At 38.0% G+C, this 16424-nt stretch overlaps 1 protein-coding gene across 2 annotated transcripts in view; it reads left to right on the top strand.

Annotated features, from left to right (window-relative positions):
* GTF2E1 (general transcription factor IIE subunit 1) overlaps positions 1–6728 on the top strand; it is a 37036-nt gene extending 30308 nt beyond the window's left edge. For both annotated transcript variants that reach the window (XM_059391864.1, XM_059391865.1), the window contains exons 4-5: positions 10–248; positions 4941–6728. In XM_059391864.1, coding sequence (XP_059247847.1) covers positions 10–248; positions 4941–5368 — 667 coding nt within the window. In that variant the 3' untranslated portion in view covers positions 5369–6728. The remainder of the gene's footprint in view (positions 1–9; positions 249–4940) is intronic.
* The last annotated feature ends 9696 nt before the right edge of the window (positions 6729–16424 follow it).

Here is a 16424-nt window from a genome sequence, read left to right as displayed (position 1 = left end):
TTCTTATAGCAAGGACCGGGCAGCAACTACTGCAGGAGCTGCTGGCCTGCCAGGTGGGCACCACCGGGAAGCATGGGCCACCAAAGGTCCCTCCTATGAGGACCTATACACTCAGAATGTTGTCATTAACATGGATGACCAAGAAGATCATCGAGCCTCACTGGAGGGGAAATCTGCCAAAGAGAGACCCATTTGGTTGAGAGAGAGCACTGTCCAAGGAGCATATAGTTCTGAAGAGATGAAGGAAGGTAAGAGTAGAAGTCATTAAAATGAATTTATTTTGGGTTCAGTGGAAAATGGACTTAGTGGGAAATTCTTAGTTTTATTGGTAATTCATTATACCTGTTTTACAAAACAGTTGTGTTATGCCAGGTAGTAAGAAATTAATAAGCATTAAAACTAACCAATATAGGAGCGCCTGGGTGGCTCAGTGGGTTAAAGCCTCTGCCTTCAGCTCGGGTCATGGTCTCAGGGTCCTGGGATTGAGCCCGGCATCAGGCTCTCTGCTCACTGGGAAGCCTGCTTCCTCCTCTCTCTCTCTCTCTCTCTGCCTGCCTCTCTGCCTACTTGTGATCTCTGTCTGTCAAATAAATAAATAAAATCTTTAAAAAACAACAAAAACTAACCAATATATACTTATATTAGCCTTCAACTTCATTGAAATAATAAGTAAATTTTAAATCTCCATTTTTAGAATTAAGAAATTACCATTTCTTTGTCTTAATTTCATGGAAAAGTCCTATTATGTTCAAAGTGGCCAAATTCACCTCTTCTTTATTCTTCTGTTACCCTTATATTCCTTTTTATTTCTCTGAATTGGGAACCAAAACTATATACAGTCCAAACTTGTTTATATTGTCTCCTCATAAATACCAGTGTGTTTGTGCTACCTGAAATATATAAAAAGGAGCCACCTGGTTAAAGGATTAAGGATTCTTTTTTTTTTTTTTTAATTTATTTTTATTTGACAGATAGAGATCACAAGTAGGCAGAGAGAGAGGGAGGAGGAAGCAGGCTCCCCGCTGAGCAGAGAGCCCGATGCAGGGCTCGATCCCAGGACCCTAGGATCATGACCTGAGCCGAAAGCAGAGGCTTTAACCCACTGAGCCACCGAGGCGCCCTAGGATTAAGGATTCTTATCATCCAAGAAGATTGACAGAACTCCATATTAGAAGATTTTAGAACTCTCAGTGATCCCCAAAGACTTAAGAATTACATAGTAACCAGCAGTTTGAGCACTGCAGCAATTTACTTTTTAAACCTGTAAAGTTACTGGATTCAAAGACTTTTGGGTGGTGATGTATGGGAGTAAAAAAGTAGAAAATGTGAGGCTCAGACTGGACAGAGATTGCTCGGAAACTGGGAAGCAGAGATGAAAGGGAGTTAGTACTTCTGGTTAGGTTTTGTTGGCAGTAGAGTCTGCATGGCCCTACACCCAGTTAGGTAGGTATCATTTCTAAGACATCACCTGAGTATGGTTCTTTAATCCCTGAAACTGAAAGCTACCTGTTTTTTGGTATTTCTCCTAACCTCTTCCCCCTTTATATTAGCATTTCTTTAACTATGTATCCTAAGAATTAAGTAGTAGTATGGAGTTGGGTAGTGATGATAAAATCAGGTAATACTTCTAGTAGGATTCTTCTTGGTGTTTTGATTTCAATCAGAAAAAAAATTTTCTTTGGCAATCTTACTTTACCCACCCTCCTTAGCACTGAAAAGCTTGGCTATGATGTTTAGTTATATTTGATTCAAATTGTTTCACTTTATATAGGAGTGATAGTGTTAACTATTTAGTAGGCTTGTTTTCCCCAACTTGGCTTCTTGCCTTTTCTTAAAGCTACCAAACCTTTTCTTTGAACTTAGAAACAAAATTGAATTAAATGAAACCATTGTTAGCCCATGTTATATGCAGTTAGGTTTATAAGCTTAACATTCAATGTTTACAATTCCTAGAATGATAGAATTTGAATCATAAGGGCCCTTAAAAAGTTATCAAGTCTACCTAATTCTGATTTGTGAATATTTTCTTTCTGTATAAAATAGGATAGTATACTCTCATGTCTAAATTTGTATTAAGTTTTATGATAGGATAGGCTCTAGTGAATGTGTGAAGAGAGTCTTGTTTGTCCTACACTTAATTTTCCTCAGACTTCAAGTTATTTTAATATTTTTAGAATTTTACAGATCTTTTCTTTTATTTTTTCTTTTTTTAAAGATTTTATTTATTTATTTTACAGAGAGAGATCACAAGTAGGCAGAGAGGCAGGCAGAGAGAGAGAGAGGAGGAAGCAGGCTCCTGCTGAGCAGAGAGCCCGATGCGGGACTCGATCCCAGGACCCTGAGATCATGACCTGAGCCGAAGGCAGCGGCTTAACCCACTGAGCCACCCAGGCGCCCAGAATTTTACAGATCTTAATCATGTGTTCATTACTATACTGAAAGCATAGTGATCTATTCTAATTCTCTTTCATTCTACTTTCCTTACAAATAGTCCTCTTTCTTGAAGTCACCTACATCTACATTTTTTGGTTTTATTTAAATTGTCTTTTTCTGGACCTTCTCCAAGCATAATATACTTTACTTTATTTAGATCTAGTAACCAGAACAATATATGTTTATGCATGGATCCATCATAAATGATTTGAGTTTTACTTAAAATATCCTTCTGGTTTTTATCTAATACTTTGTTACTTTGGGTCAAGAAGCAATATTTTAAGACCAACAACTTTGGAACCATGTACAGGGATTTTTAAAGATCCTCCCTTGCTCTGTATCAGATAACTTGGACCAGGTCTTTCAATATGTTTTAGATTGTTTTTCTATAGGCAGATTTTCTTACCCTTGCCAGTATAGAAATAAATCCGCCAGTTTTCTGCCCACTCTCAGCTCTTCCTGTGGTTTTTTGTTTTTTTTTTTCCCCCATCAGCTTGGCCTTATTTAAGCATCCAGAATTGCTTAGCATAATCAGTGAACTTGACAGTTTCCCATTATGTATGTCTTTTTTGTAACTTATAACTTAAATAAGACTGTTCCTAGAACTAGTGTTTCTACTTTACTTTATTTGCTCATTTATCCTCATTTTTTGTTGTGTGTTTTCATCTGTAGCAGAGCAGCTCCTTTTTTACCCAAACCTCTCAAGACCTTTGTCATAAATCTTTGAGATATGATTTAGTTTACAAAACTAAATTGCTTTTCCCCTGTTTACTTTAAACATTAATCAAAGTACTATGTTGATAATATTAAGCTTATTGGAAAATTCTTAGAGGAGTGATGATTGCCTTAGAGACAATTCCTTTTTTTTTACCCCCTGTTGCAATACTGCATTGGCAGTAAGGACTCTTGGAAGGAGCCTCAGCCTTTAGCAATGTTTTAAAGTAGTAAACTTTGATTTTACATCCATGTTATCAAAAGCCTATATTCTCTGACTTGAACATTTAACTTCTTAATTCCTGTTTCCTTTCTGTCTCTTAAGCTGCCCAATCTCATATCTCAGGAGTTCTGCACTTTCTAAATTGTGCAGTGTTACACTAATCCATTCTAATATGTGAATGAGAAGATGCTCTCACTTTATTCATGGCTGGAATTGGTCATTTCTGAGCCTTTTCTTGGTGACGATGTTGATGATAGATAACACTAAGCTAAGTGCCAGACTCATTCTAAACACTTCACAGATATTCACTTAATCCCCACAATTATCCAGTGACATATGTACTCATTTTCCCACCTTTTTGTACTTGAGAAAATTGAAGCAGAAAAATGAAGTAACGTAGCCAAAACCATAGTTAATAGGTGTTAGAATCAGGATTTGAATCAAAGAGTTAGGTTCCAAACAACATTTTTAATCCTTTTATATGTTTTAAATAGCAGTATACTTGGTACTCAGAATACAGAATATAAGTGTTTTTCTTAAAATTTCATCTGTAATTTTTCAGGCGTGATATATACGCAAAATGATAGGAGGTGTGCGGTGAGAGAACCTTCATTCCTGATACTAGATTCCTTTTTATAAAGAGTTCAAAGTATGTGTAATTTGTTTCAGGAAAATAAAATTGCATTTGTTTACTCATGTATTCATTTGGTGCCTAATAAGTGGGAGGCACTATTTTGGTACATGGGATATATCATTGAATAAAAAAAGAGAAATATCTGCTTGTGGAGAATGTACCTCTTGGGAAAGGAGGTAACAGAGACTGTAGACAAGAATTATTATGTTAGAAAGTAAGTGCTATGGGGGAAAAAAATAGAGCATTGGGAATATAGGGTGGGGTGAATTATAAGAAGGTGACATTTGAATAAAAACATAAAGGATGTGAGGGAGTTAGCTATGTAACATAGAGAAAAAATATCCCAGGTGAGGAAACAGGGAGTACAAAGGCCTTAAGGTTGGAGTAAATGTTATATACATAGGGAATACCATGGGGCTACTGTCACTAGAGAAGAATAAGCAAAGGGAAAGAGCAGAGGTAAGTAAGGTGAGCATGTGAGCAAGAGGGGTCCCAAATATTATAGGACTCTCTAAGCCATTGTAAAGCTTTTGGCTTTTACTTGAAGCAAGATGAGGAGCCATTTTTTGAGTTCATGTTTTACCAGCTACAGTACTTGGTCCTTCTTAGACATAATTACATATGTTCTTATCCAGAGCTCTGTAAGGTAGATGTTCTTACCACTCCTTTTTATAGGAAAAGGTACTGAAATTCACAGACTAAAAACTTGCCCAAAGTAGTACAGCTTATATCTGAAAGGACCCAGATTCAAATTCAGGCTTTTTTATTCTTAAAACACATGTGTTTAAACCATGCTACTTAAGTTCCAGTTTGTGAGAAGTATTTTTAATATCTTATGGACAGTTCCTCAAAAACTGGAACTAGTGAAGTCTTATAAGTTATAAAGAAATGCCTTTTCTACTTAAGGAATTTGACATTCTGTTTTTTTCTTTCCAGGTGGTATAGATATAGACGCATTTCAAGAGCGTGAGGAGGGCCGTGCAGGGCCAGATGATAATGAAGAGGTCATGCGAGCACTACTCATTCATGAGAAGAAGACCCCCTCAGCCACAGCAGGCTCAGTGGGGGCAGCTGCTCCCGTGACCACTGCCAATGGCAGTGACTCAGAAAGTGAGACCAGTGAGTCAGACGATGACTCCCCACCTCGACCAGCAGCTGTGGCAGCGCATCATCGGGACGAGGATGAGGAGGAGGACGATGAGTTTGAGGAAGTAGCAGATGATCCCATTGTTATGGTGGCTGGCCGTCCGTTCTCCTACAGTGAAGTGAGCCAGCGGCCAGAGCTGGTGGCCCAGATGACACCAGAGGAGAAGGAAGCATACATAGCAATGGGACAACGCATGTTTGAGGACCTTTTTGAGTGAGCTTTCCCTACCTTTTCTTCCTTTCTCTAATGTTCATTTCAAAAAGAAATTCCTTACTGTTGAAGGAAAGTGTTTAAGTGGCATTCTGCCCTTCTCAAAGTAAAGCAGCTAAACAGTAATGGGAGAGAAGGTTTGATTTTTATGCCAGAAGCTTCCCCACAGGTAGGTTGGCTATATAAGCATTTCCTTCCCTGCTGTTACTACAGTATTAATATCTTACTGTATTTCAAATTTACCCTAATCTTTTTCCTTTTTGAGACCCATTTTTCTCCCTTCTGAAATGAGTGAGATCTGTGCAGTAAATTCTTCCCGTCTCCCTGTAGAAGCCCACTATGATCACTAATTCACTGATCACATCCTTTTAAAAATCTGTTCTGACCAAGCATTCTAAACAAGTCCCAGTATTGCTGCCAAGCAGCTTGGCAACAGACAAATTATTGATGAGAGACAAAAAAAATCTTAAAACTGCATATTGCCACATGGTTGAGGATCAGAGTCAATATGTGAGGGAGGAAGAGGGATAGGTATGCCTAAATCTCTTGATTAATATCTAAACCAAAATTTATGTCTTTCGAACTGACTTGACAGAGTCTGTTGTTTTGCTTAATGCCTTTTGGTTTGGATGTTGGATGGTAGAAAACAGAAAGTATACTTGGTAAATGCTTATGAAGAAATTAGGAAAAAAACATGGATATAGGAACAAGGAGTTCCTACAGGGTTGAAGAGTGGAGAGCATTGGGAACAGTGCCTTTTAGAATCGTCTGAGTTTGTGCTGATTTGTAAATCCTTTATTGAAAGCTAAGACTGGTCCCTTTCCTTCTCCTGTCTTCTACAATGCTATAAATTGTCTAATGAGGCCATTCCAGCAGAAATCAGCATATAACAATTGATAAACTTCTCTCTTTTCTCTCAACATCATTGAAGTCCTTCTTTGTCTCTCTTTTTGATTCTTGACAGACATGATGTTTTAGAGTGCATCCAGTACATTGTTGAACATTGTAACCTCAAGGAACAGTTTATTTTTGGTTCTGATCTGTAGCATGGTATTATCCCCTAAAGCAGAACTTTAAAAATAAAGAACTTTCATGCAAGGGGCTATAGCAATTGTATTTTTTATAATATTTTTTCCTTGCATTGTCATTTTTAAGTATTTATCATTTTATAGTACATGTGTGAAGATAGATTTTAGAGTATCTGATCCTTGTATGAAGTGATTGTTTCATTTACCTAGGCTGTATTCATGACTGAATATTGACAATAAATCTATTTTATACTGACTGAAATTTGTTAATTTCTAGGTCTGTAACATCTTGGAGCATAATTAAAATGAATACTCTTCCCATTAAAGCAATGTTTCAGACTTCTTTCTCCTAATAGTCATGTTTCAAATAACAGATGCAGTTGTTACATGGTGTAATTTTTTTCTGGCAATAAGCTGCCTTAAGACTTTTATGTATGTGTCTTGTTTGGATGGACCTATTCAACTTTTAAACATTGTTTTTAAACTTTCATAGTTCTAGAAAGAACTTCATTTAAATAACATGAATCAGGTGTTTAAAAACATAGTTTCAGGGGCACCTGGATGGCTAGTTCAGTTAAGCTTCTGACTCTTGATTTCACCTTGGGTCATGATCTCAGGGTTGGGCTCTACGTTGGGCTCTGCACTCAGTGGGGAGTCTGCTCAGGATTCCCTCTCTCCCTCTGCCCTTCCCCCTACTTGCTTGCTCACTCTCTCAAATAAGTAATCCTAAAAAAGAAAAAAAAAGTAGTTGTAAGAACTCTAAGCTCTTTATTTTAGTCAATAAATGTTTCTGGATATTTTTTCTGGAGTCTGACACTTGCATCTTCTACTTCCTAGAGCTACTGTTCTAGTTTTTCTTTTTCTGTTATCTACCAGCTTCTCAGAGAATCATATAAACTAGTTGCATATTTCTTTCCTCTCTGTTTGCAGTTTGTGTCTTTCCCGATTACTACAGTGAAATAGCTTTCTCCAGTCATAAGTGTCCTATGTAACAAACCTTTACTCCTCAGTCTTTTTGGCTGTTTTTCAGTTTTTGATGCTATCAATCCATGCTTTCTCTTTGAAACGTTTTCATTTGGTATCCTAGCCATTATGCTGTCTTGGTTCTCCTTACTTCATTGGCTATTCCTTCTCAGTCTTCAGGCTTTATTTCTTCCTCTGCTGTACATATGAGCATACCTCAAGGCATGGTTTGTTCTCTTTTTGTGTGTGTGTGTATGTGTATGGAATTTGTGCTACAGAAGAATGTCGTGAGTGAAGATACAAGTATGAATAAGTATTTATTGCAACAGTGTTTGAAATGCTATATAGATACATGGATGTATTAAATATGTATTGATCGGAAATTAAACTATGTTTCCATGTAGTCCTGTAGCTATTAAAAAGAATATATTGATGGGAAAAGATATCCATTATGTGTTAAGTATAGAAGGATTGTTTTTCCACGTGTGTGTGTGTAAAGAAGAAAGTTTCTGATAGTACTTACTATGTGTCTTTACATATATTGACTCATTTACTCCTGTATAAGCAAAACTGTGAGGTAGATATTTGTATTTAAAGATATATATAATTAGAGATGACAATTACAGTCTTAATGTGTTATAATGGAAAAGATACTCCTATTTTAGAAAAAGGATCCAATAGATATTTGAAGAAGTGCATGTAGAAGATGTGCAGTAGCATTAAAGAAATAGGGTAACAAAAGCAAACTTTTTATATTAATACTAGGGCTTGTAGGTGTGACTTAGGTACTTTTTAAAAACCCTGGGTTCATCATTTCCTTAAAGAAAGGTCTCTGATTTTCAAAATTAATAGGAAAATATAATTCAGTATGTAAAATTTTGGACTTCAACAACATACCTGAGAACTCAATAGAGTTTGAAATTACTTCATCAGACAGATTTATGTCTACTGAATGGCACTATAATCTGTTGAGAAAAGCCAGTCAGTGACAAAAATGATTAAAAATGGGAACCCTGCCAATTGTCTGCCTCTGAAGCTCTAGTAAGGGCAAGCTCACACAGGAGGTTGGTCAGTAGATGTAATCACAGTGTCTGTGGATCTCAGGGTGGCTGGAATTGTTACTACTTTCAGCCTGTAATAAGGGATGGCCAGGAACTCATCTCCGAAGTTGGCTATGTTATTATTATTCAAGTATCAGCCGCCCAGGTGTCTCAATCTTTCACTCCCCTGTAAGATTTAAATAGAACACTTTTCACATCATGGGATACTTCTTCCAGTTTCATTTCTCTTTTCTTTAGTGGGGAGAGTTGTGGAAAGGGCTCCTCCTACTCTGCCTACTTGCTTCCCTGGCTTCTCTACCTCTTCCACACCACCTATTCCAACTCCCATGACCCATGTAGCAGATATTCACTGAAGTGTTTATAGTACTGGGGAGGAGGTGGGCAGCGATGGGCCATCTTGTCTAGGCATTGCAGAGTCAAGAAATACAAAAGTAGATCATATAGATCCTTGTTCTTAAAGAGTTTCTATTCTATCATCCTCACGTTTCATCCCAAGTAGAGTCCTGCTTTCAAATCTTGCTAAAACTTCAGCCTCAGCTTCCTTTTTCCTTCTCTTCATCACCCTTTTTCCCCAAAGACCTTGGAAAGTTATAAATGTACTAGAGGAAAGAACATTTCTTTATTTTATTTCTATTTCAAGTAGTACCTTGAAAGCTCTTATGTCCAAAGTGACCTATCCAAGATGTTTCCCTAACCAAAGAGCCATTTTCCCACTCTACAGGATCAGCATGAGAGGTTAACGGATTTTAAAAGGAATTTTTTTCTCTTCCCATGCCACTAAATAATATTATTCATTATCCTTTGCCAAAAGTAAGGTGATGAATAAACAGTCTAGGCCTTTAGGTGATCCACATAACCTTATATTTGGTGGAAAACTGCTTTCATTCTATCTGCCCTTGAAGTGGAAGACTTTTTCTCATTTAGTTGCCCCCTTTCTCCAAAATAATACTTAGAGAGTATTTCCACTACTTAAGGAGTGTTAAGTTTAGATGGTTAAAAAAATAAATTATCCAGTTTGGCGTGCCTCCAGCTCAGAAGACTAGGTTCTGGTCCCAGTTCCAAGTTAAGTAGACACTTGCAGGATGACACCTGATGCAGTCTTTCTGGGCCAGTTTCTCAGCTGTCAATAAGGAGAGGATTATGCTAGAATCACACTGATTCCTTTCTGCTCTGATGTCTTATGGAGGTAAATGCGGCCTAATAATAACAACACAGCTGACAAGTTTTCTGATGTGCAATAGCAATTTAAACCAGGTGAAGGATATTTCATTTGAGGACTGCTGTAGGTGGTTTAGGTTTATAGGTTTAGGTTTAGGATTATTTATAGGTTTAGGTTTAGGATTGTAAGGCAGCAAACTTCACCTAAACAATTGCTAATTAGGTTTCTCTTTTCCTATCTTGCCAAGGTGCTTCATTTCTATCTGAATGACTGAGGAAGAAATAATTGAACATTTCATAACTCTTTTTGGTACTGTTTTGAGAGAATTGGATACTGAATGGTAACAAGATTGGGAAGAGCAGTTCCTTTTCTTTCTACCAGTTGGTTCTATGGCTAGATTCCCAGCCAGGACAACAATAGAAAGACTTAAATATATATTTTCTTGTTCTCTTTATTCCTAAGTCTAAAAAAGTAAGAAGTGGAAATCAAAAATAAATATGAAACTCTTTAGAATTTAGAAATAGGTCTAATTCCACCTTCTATTTGTTTAGCATTTTTTTGTTTCCACCAAAGCTATTTCACATGTGTTATCTCTAGCGGATCACTAGCTGGAATGCTATCAGTTTTTCTTTAATTACCTAAAACTCTCTTGGGGAAATGAATATTTTTAGAAAGGAACTGGTGTTACGGTCAATTTACTGTCTATTCTGTTGGCCTTTTATATTATGAAAGAAGCAAACTGAACAAGATAAGTACAGGTACTCTTAAACCACGTAAAGGCAAATGGGTTGAGAAAAGAGTCATGAAGTTTTATTTCTTCCTTTGAAGAACTAAAGGAATAAACTGATTCTGCTGTGCCCTCAAGGAGAGATATGAGTACCTTAACTTCTCTTTATTTTATTTTTTTAAAAGATTTTATTCATTTGTTTGACAGAGATCACAAGTATGCAGAGAGGCAGGCGGGGGGTGGTGGTGGTGGAGGGGGAGAGTAGGCTCCCTGCTGAGCAGAGAGCCCCGATGTGGGGCTTCCTCCCAAGACCTCTGGGATCATGACCTGAGCTGAAGGCAGAGGCTTTAACCCACTGAGCCACCCAGGCACCCCTTAACTTCTCTTTAGAAAGAGCTTTCCATACTGAGTGCTAGAGGATGCCTTTCTTCTTCCAGTGCAAAGCAGATAGACTTAGTACACGACCAGTTTCAACAATCAACCCACATTTCCCATCACACAAAAACATACTCTCACCTACCTAATGTACATAAGTTTGAGAAACTAGTCTGAAGAGAAGGCTAGTGCAAGGTCCTAAAGTACCTTGAATCACGTTAGGGCATACAGGATGGTTGTACAGTTTTGTTGCTGTTATATAAATATTTAAAAATCCATCCAATGATAAATATATATAGTTTTAAAAAAAGAACCCCCACCTCAACGCATCCCCATCTCACTACCCCGAGGTAAACCATTATTGATAATTTGATGTGTGTCATCCTAGACCTTCTCTAGGCCTTTAGAAACAACATACACACCGAACTTTTAGATACACTGTGGTGCTTTTCCAATAAATGCAATCATGTATACATTGCCATTTGCTTTTCAAGTATCTTGGATATCTTATCATATCAATATATTTAGATCTGCTTCAATTAAAAGAATAAGGACTAGGGGGCATCTGGATGGTGCAGTCAGTTGGGCTTGAGACTCTTGATCTCAGCTCAGGTCTTGATCTCAGGGTTGGTGGTGAGTTCAAGCTCCACCCAGTGTGGAGTCTACTTAAATAAATACATAAATAAAGGACTAAATAGAATTTTATAATATAGTTGTGTGATGTTTATGTAACAGTTTCCTTATTGAATGGCATTAAGGTAGTATCTAGTTTTCCACTATTAAAGTGCCCTCATATTTTTGTTCTTTGAGTATTTCTATAAGATGGAATCATAAAGGAGAGCCAATCAGAGGGCTTGTCCATTTTAAACTTTGATAGGTAATGCCAAATTACTCTTCATAAAGATTGTTGGAGAATTGTTAGCAGGGGAATAATTTGTAGCCCTGAAATTAAGTTGGGAATTTAAAACTGTGGCAGTTAAGTTAAGGCAGTTTCAGTAGTGTTGGTAGGTAATTTGGTCTAATGAACCAAGTCAGGGATGGGAAGGAGGGGACAGATTTGAGAAACTGGGAAGACAGAATTAGTGGATAATGGTGACTGGATAGGGCAGTACCTTGGATGAAGCTCAGGTGTCTGGATGGTGGTTCCATTTACTGAGATTGGAAATTCAGAAGGAGGGGCATGTTTTGCTCCTGTTTCAGCTCCCCATCTCCGTAAGTGACATCATCATTCCAACTATATACTCCAGGCAAAATTCTAATAGTTAGCCAGCCTTTCCTTTTTTCATCTCACCATGTAATTTATCAGCATGTTCTGTAGATTCAAAATACAATCTATATAATCTAATTTTGAAGGTAGAGCTGACAGGAACTGCTGGTAAATTGAAAGGATATTCTAAATCTGACTTCTCACAACTTCTACCACCACTACCAGCCTACTCCATGCCACGTCACCGCTCCTTGGCTCCTGCAGCAGCCTGCCAACTGGTCTCCCCACTTTCACTCTTAAACCATCCCCCAAACATGCAAGGATTTGGTTATTCCCCCCACACAGTCTTGTTTTAAATGTAAGTCAGATGATTCTCCCCCCACTCAGAACCCCTCATTGATTTTTTCTTAGAATAATGTCTAAAGCCCATACCCTTTTCTTTAGGCCTTAAGTGATCTGGCTTTTGGCTACTTTTATGACATCCTGCTATTTCTTCTTGTTAACTACTCTATAACCACATTGACGTTCTCTCTGTTTTGCAAATATACCAAGCTTCTTTCTGCCTTAGGTCTTTGCCTGATTTTCTTTGTGTAAAACACTCTTCTCCCCTCATGTCCCTGTTAATTTATTTTCTGGTTAAATGCTACCTTCTCAGAGAAGCCTCTGCCCTATTAGTTAAAGTAATCTCCTCTTCCATTCATGATGGTATTTTTCCAGTTTTATTTTCTTCCTAGAAAAATTACTATTTGAAATGAACTTGTTTATTATTTAATTATTTATGTCTCTCAACTTTTCCTCTAAAAGGCTAAACTCCCTGCAGGCAGGATACTAGCATATAGAATTAATTCTGGCATATTGTAGGCCCAATAAATGTTGAATGGATGGATAGACAGATGAATGGGCAAGGTGAACACATCCTTCCCCCCCCCCCCCCCCCGCCAAGGCTGATCATTTTGTTCCTCACTTGAATTGCAAATATATGTATAGTCTCTTAATCAGTTAATTATGTTAACTTGTGATTCATAGTACCAAAACTATGTCCCCAGGACTAAGAATGGAGGGTGCCAGTATGTAGCTTCTTAGGAACAGCCAAAAAGACAGCTAAAAGCTTCAATTCTGGGGAACCATTAGCTTTAATGTTCATGAAAAGGTAATTTTTTTTTTCTAGGGCTACACTGTTCAGTAAGGTGGCCCCTAGCCACATGTGGCTACTGAGTACTTGAAATGTATCTAGTCCAGATTGAGATGTACTATATATAAATTTTATATAAATTTAAAATACTTACCAAATTTTGAAGGCTCAGTATGGGAATGAATACAGAATGTAAAATACCGTATTAATAATGTTTATATTGATTATATGTTGAAAATATAATACTGTAGATATTTGGGTTAGAGGAAATATACTATTGAAATTAATTTACCTCTCTTTACTTTTAGAAGATTTAAAATTGCAAAAATGACTCTCATTTGTACCTTGCATTATATTTCTATTGGACAGCACTGGTCAAGGGCATTTTCTTCAGGTGCTAGAGTTACATCTTTCGTACTTAGTTATTAGTTGCATTTTTCCTCATATACAAGTTTTTTTTTTTTTTAAAGATTTTATTTTATTTATTTGACAGACAGAGATCACAAGTAGGCAGAGAGGCAGGCAGAGAGAGAGAGAGGAGGAAGCAGGCTCTCCGCCAAGCAGAGAGTCCAATGCGGGGCTTGATCCCAGGACCCTGGGATCATGACCTGAGCCGAAGGCAGAGGCTTTAACCCACTGAGCCACCAGGCACCCCCATCTACAAGTTTTTTACCTGAATGCTATGTCCACCCTCCTTTCCTCCCTGGCTCTCTACCAGAAAGATAAGCTTTGTTTTGTTTGTAGGATCTTTGTCCTTGGGAACAAGAATGGATTTTGCTTTGGGTTTAATTTTTCACCTTTTAGGTTTGGGATTGGTTGGGGTGAGGCATGGTTTTTTATTTGTTTTTTGTTTTGTTTTGTTTTCCTGAAGTTAGATAAAATGTGGGGATAATGTCAGCAATGGGGAACTGAGATGTTTTTGACTACTTGAGACGAAAGCTGCGGTGTTGAAAGTGCTGCTGACTCCTAGGGGACTGAGGGAACTGAGGACCCTGCAGAGCTGTGCCAGAGATGGAGGAGCTAAGAGCTGGTCCTAAGTCAGGTTTGGAAGCCCACTATGCTTCTTCCTATGCATTGTATTAATATATAGTGTATGCGAAATTGCTTATGTGTTTATCGTTTGCATCACCTTCTTGCTAGAATGTAAGCTCCGTGAGGGCAGAGAATTTATCTTTCTTGCTCATGGTAGTGTTTTGGCTCCCATCTCTGACTCGGTGCCTGGCACATAGTAAGTAGTCATCAATACATATTGAAGGACTACACAATTATGTTTGTTCAGGCCAGGGGTAAACTGTGGCCTTTATATAAAAGATAGTTATTTTCAGTTTCTGTTGTTACTTGTATACCTAATGTTTGTGATGCTGTTTTGTATTTATTGTCTCCCTTTTGCAATGCTTACAGGTGGTGAGTGCTGATCTGCATAGCAAAGGGCATTTTCCCGGCAACTGGTGAAACCATCCAACCAAAAATACATATGACAATTAAATCTAACCTAAGGCTTACATGTGAATTTGTTCACTTAGTCTGTGTTAAGGTCATTTTTTGAAGAGGAAGTTTGTAAGAACAAAGAACGTGCTATTTCTTCAATTGGGGGTATTATTTGTCTCATAATAAAATTGATGTTACTGTGGTTTTCTTCGTGATATCGAAGACCCATTCTTGGCAAATGTTTGTTGCTTCATGGGCACCTAATGGCTGATCCACCTACACCTTCAGGTAGAAAGACGGAAGGAGTAAGGGGATAAAGGTATATACCAACTGATCAGTATCCCTCACTCCTTATTATGGGATGTATTTATTGTGGTAAAATGCACATGACATAAAATTAACCATTTTAAAGTGTACAATTCATTGGCATTTAGTTCCTTCTCAGTATATCAGCCTAGTTTCCAAACATTCTCATCATCCCAGAAGAAAACTCAATACCCATCAAGCAGTTGGTCAACATTCTCCCCTCCTCGCAGTCCTTGGCAACTGCCAATCTTCTGTCTGTGGATTTACCTATTCTGGATACTTTGTATAAATGGAATTGTATAGTTTGTGATCTTTATGTCTGGCAAAAGTCTTTCCCTTCTCTAGCATTGTGTTTTCAGGGTTTATCCATGTGGCATGCATGTTTTCAGTACTTCGCTCTTCTATGGCTGAATATATTCCATTGTATATATATATATATATATCACAATTTGTTTATCCATTCAGCTGTTGATGGACATTTAGATTGTTTCCTCATTTTGTCTGTTGTGAATAATACTGCTGTGAATATTTGTGTATAAGCATTTGAGTACCTGTTTTCAATTTGGGGGTTATATACCTAGGGTGAAATTGCTGGGTCATATAATAGTTCTGTGTTTCTGTGCCATTTGTTTCTAAAATGATACATTTGTCAGAACTGTGTGTGATAATTAATGTCACTCATTGGGGAATATAGAAAAGCTTATAACCCAGATGTCTGTTTTGGATGTGAGGGCTAGCAGAGAATACCAGAATTCTAGGGTTTCTAACCAGACAGCCTTTCCTGGCAGCAGCTACAGAGGACAGAGTAATAGAAGGGCTACATATGAGGTAAGAATTCAGGAGTCATGGATTTTCTTTCCTGGAGAAATTAGCTTCTGAGTTCCTCTTTACATCCATTTCTGGTATTCAGACTCTAAGTCATAAGAGACACTTATCCTGGCCTCCCAGTACTATCACTTAGAACTGTGATCTCTTTGCTCCTATTCTCTGTCACATAGTTAAGCCTTAAGTCCAGGGTCAGAAGTGGGCTAATGTCTTCATTTGGTTAAACATGAAGTGAGGTCCTTCTGTTGAACATGCTTGGAAGTGTACTAGTCAGGGGTGGTGGTGAGACAATTGTTAAGATCCCGATGAGGGATCCAGAACTAAATTGCCTTTCACAAATATTTGCTCAGTATGAAGTCAGCTTTAATCAGCCCTCTTCCACTGGCTTCAAAAATGGGAGGCTGGCAGCTTTTCATTTCAGGGTAGTGATCTACCTGGGAGATCTAAAGAGTGATTCTGATAGTGTTTCAGGAGAATCCTTCCCTGCTGTTACGTGCCTGTGTGCAGGTGTAATGTGTATGTAGGAGGGTGGAAAAAAGGCACAACAGGGTGGGCCTTTATGTTTTGTGGGTGGGTGGAGAGGACCTACTGTGCTTTGTGTGTCAGTCATATTTCACATCTCTTTGACAGGCTGTAACTTCTAGTAAATTTAGTGATAATTTCTTTGCTGTTTCTCCTACTGAGCTACAAAGTTATGGCAGTGTTATGGGCATCTATGGCCATGCCTCATGCATTAGGTTACCTCCCATAAGACAGACACTATCTTTTCCCTCCCTCCCTCCCTCTCTCACCCCTAACAGGGACAAAAGCACCTACTAAGCAAAGAGCTGACCGTAAGTCTATAACAGTGCC

Source organism: Mustela nigripes, chromosome 2 (assembly GCF_022355385.1).
Source record: "Mustela nigripes isolate SB6536 chromosome 2, MUSNIG.SB6536, whole genome shotgun sequence".
NCBI lineage: Eukaryota > Metazoa > Chordata > Mammalia > Carnivora > Mustelidae > Mustela > Mustela nigripes.
This window is presented reverse-complemented; position numbering and strand designations above follow the sequence as displayed.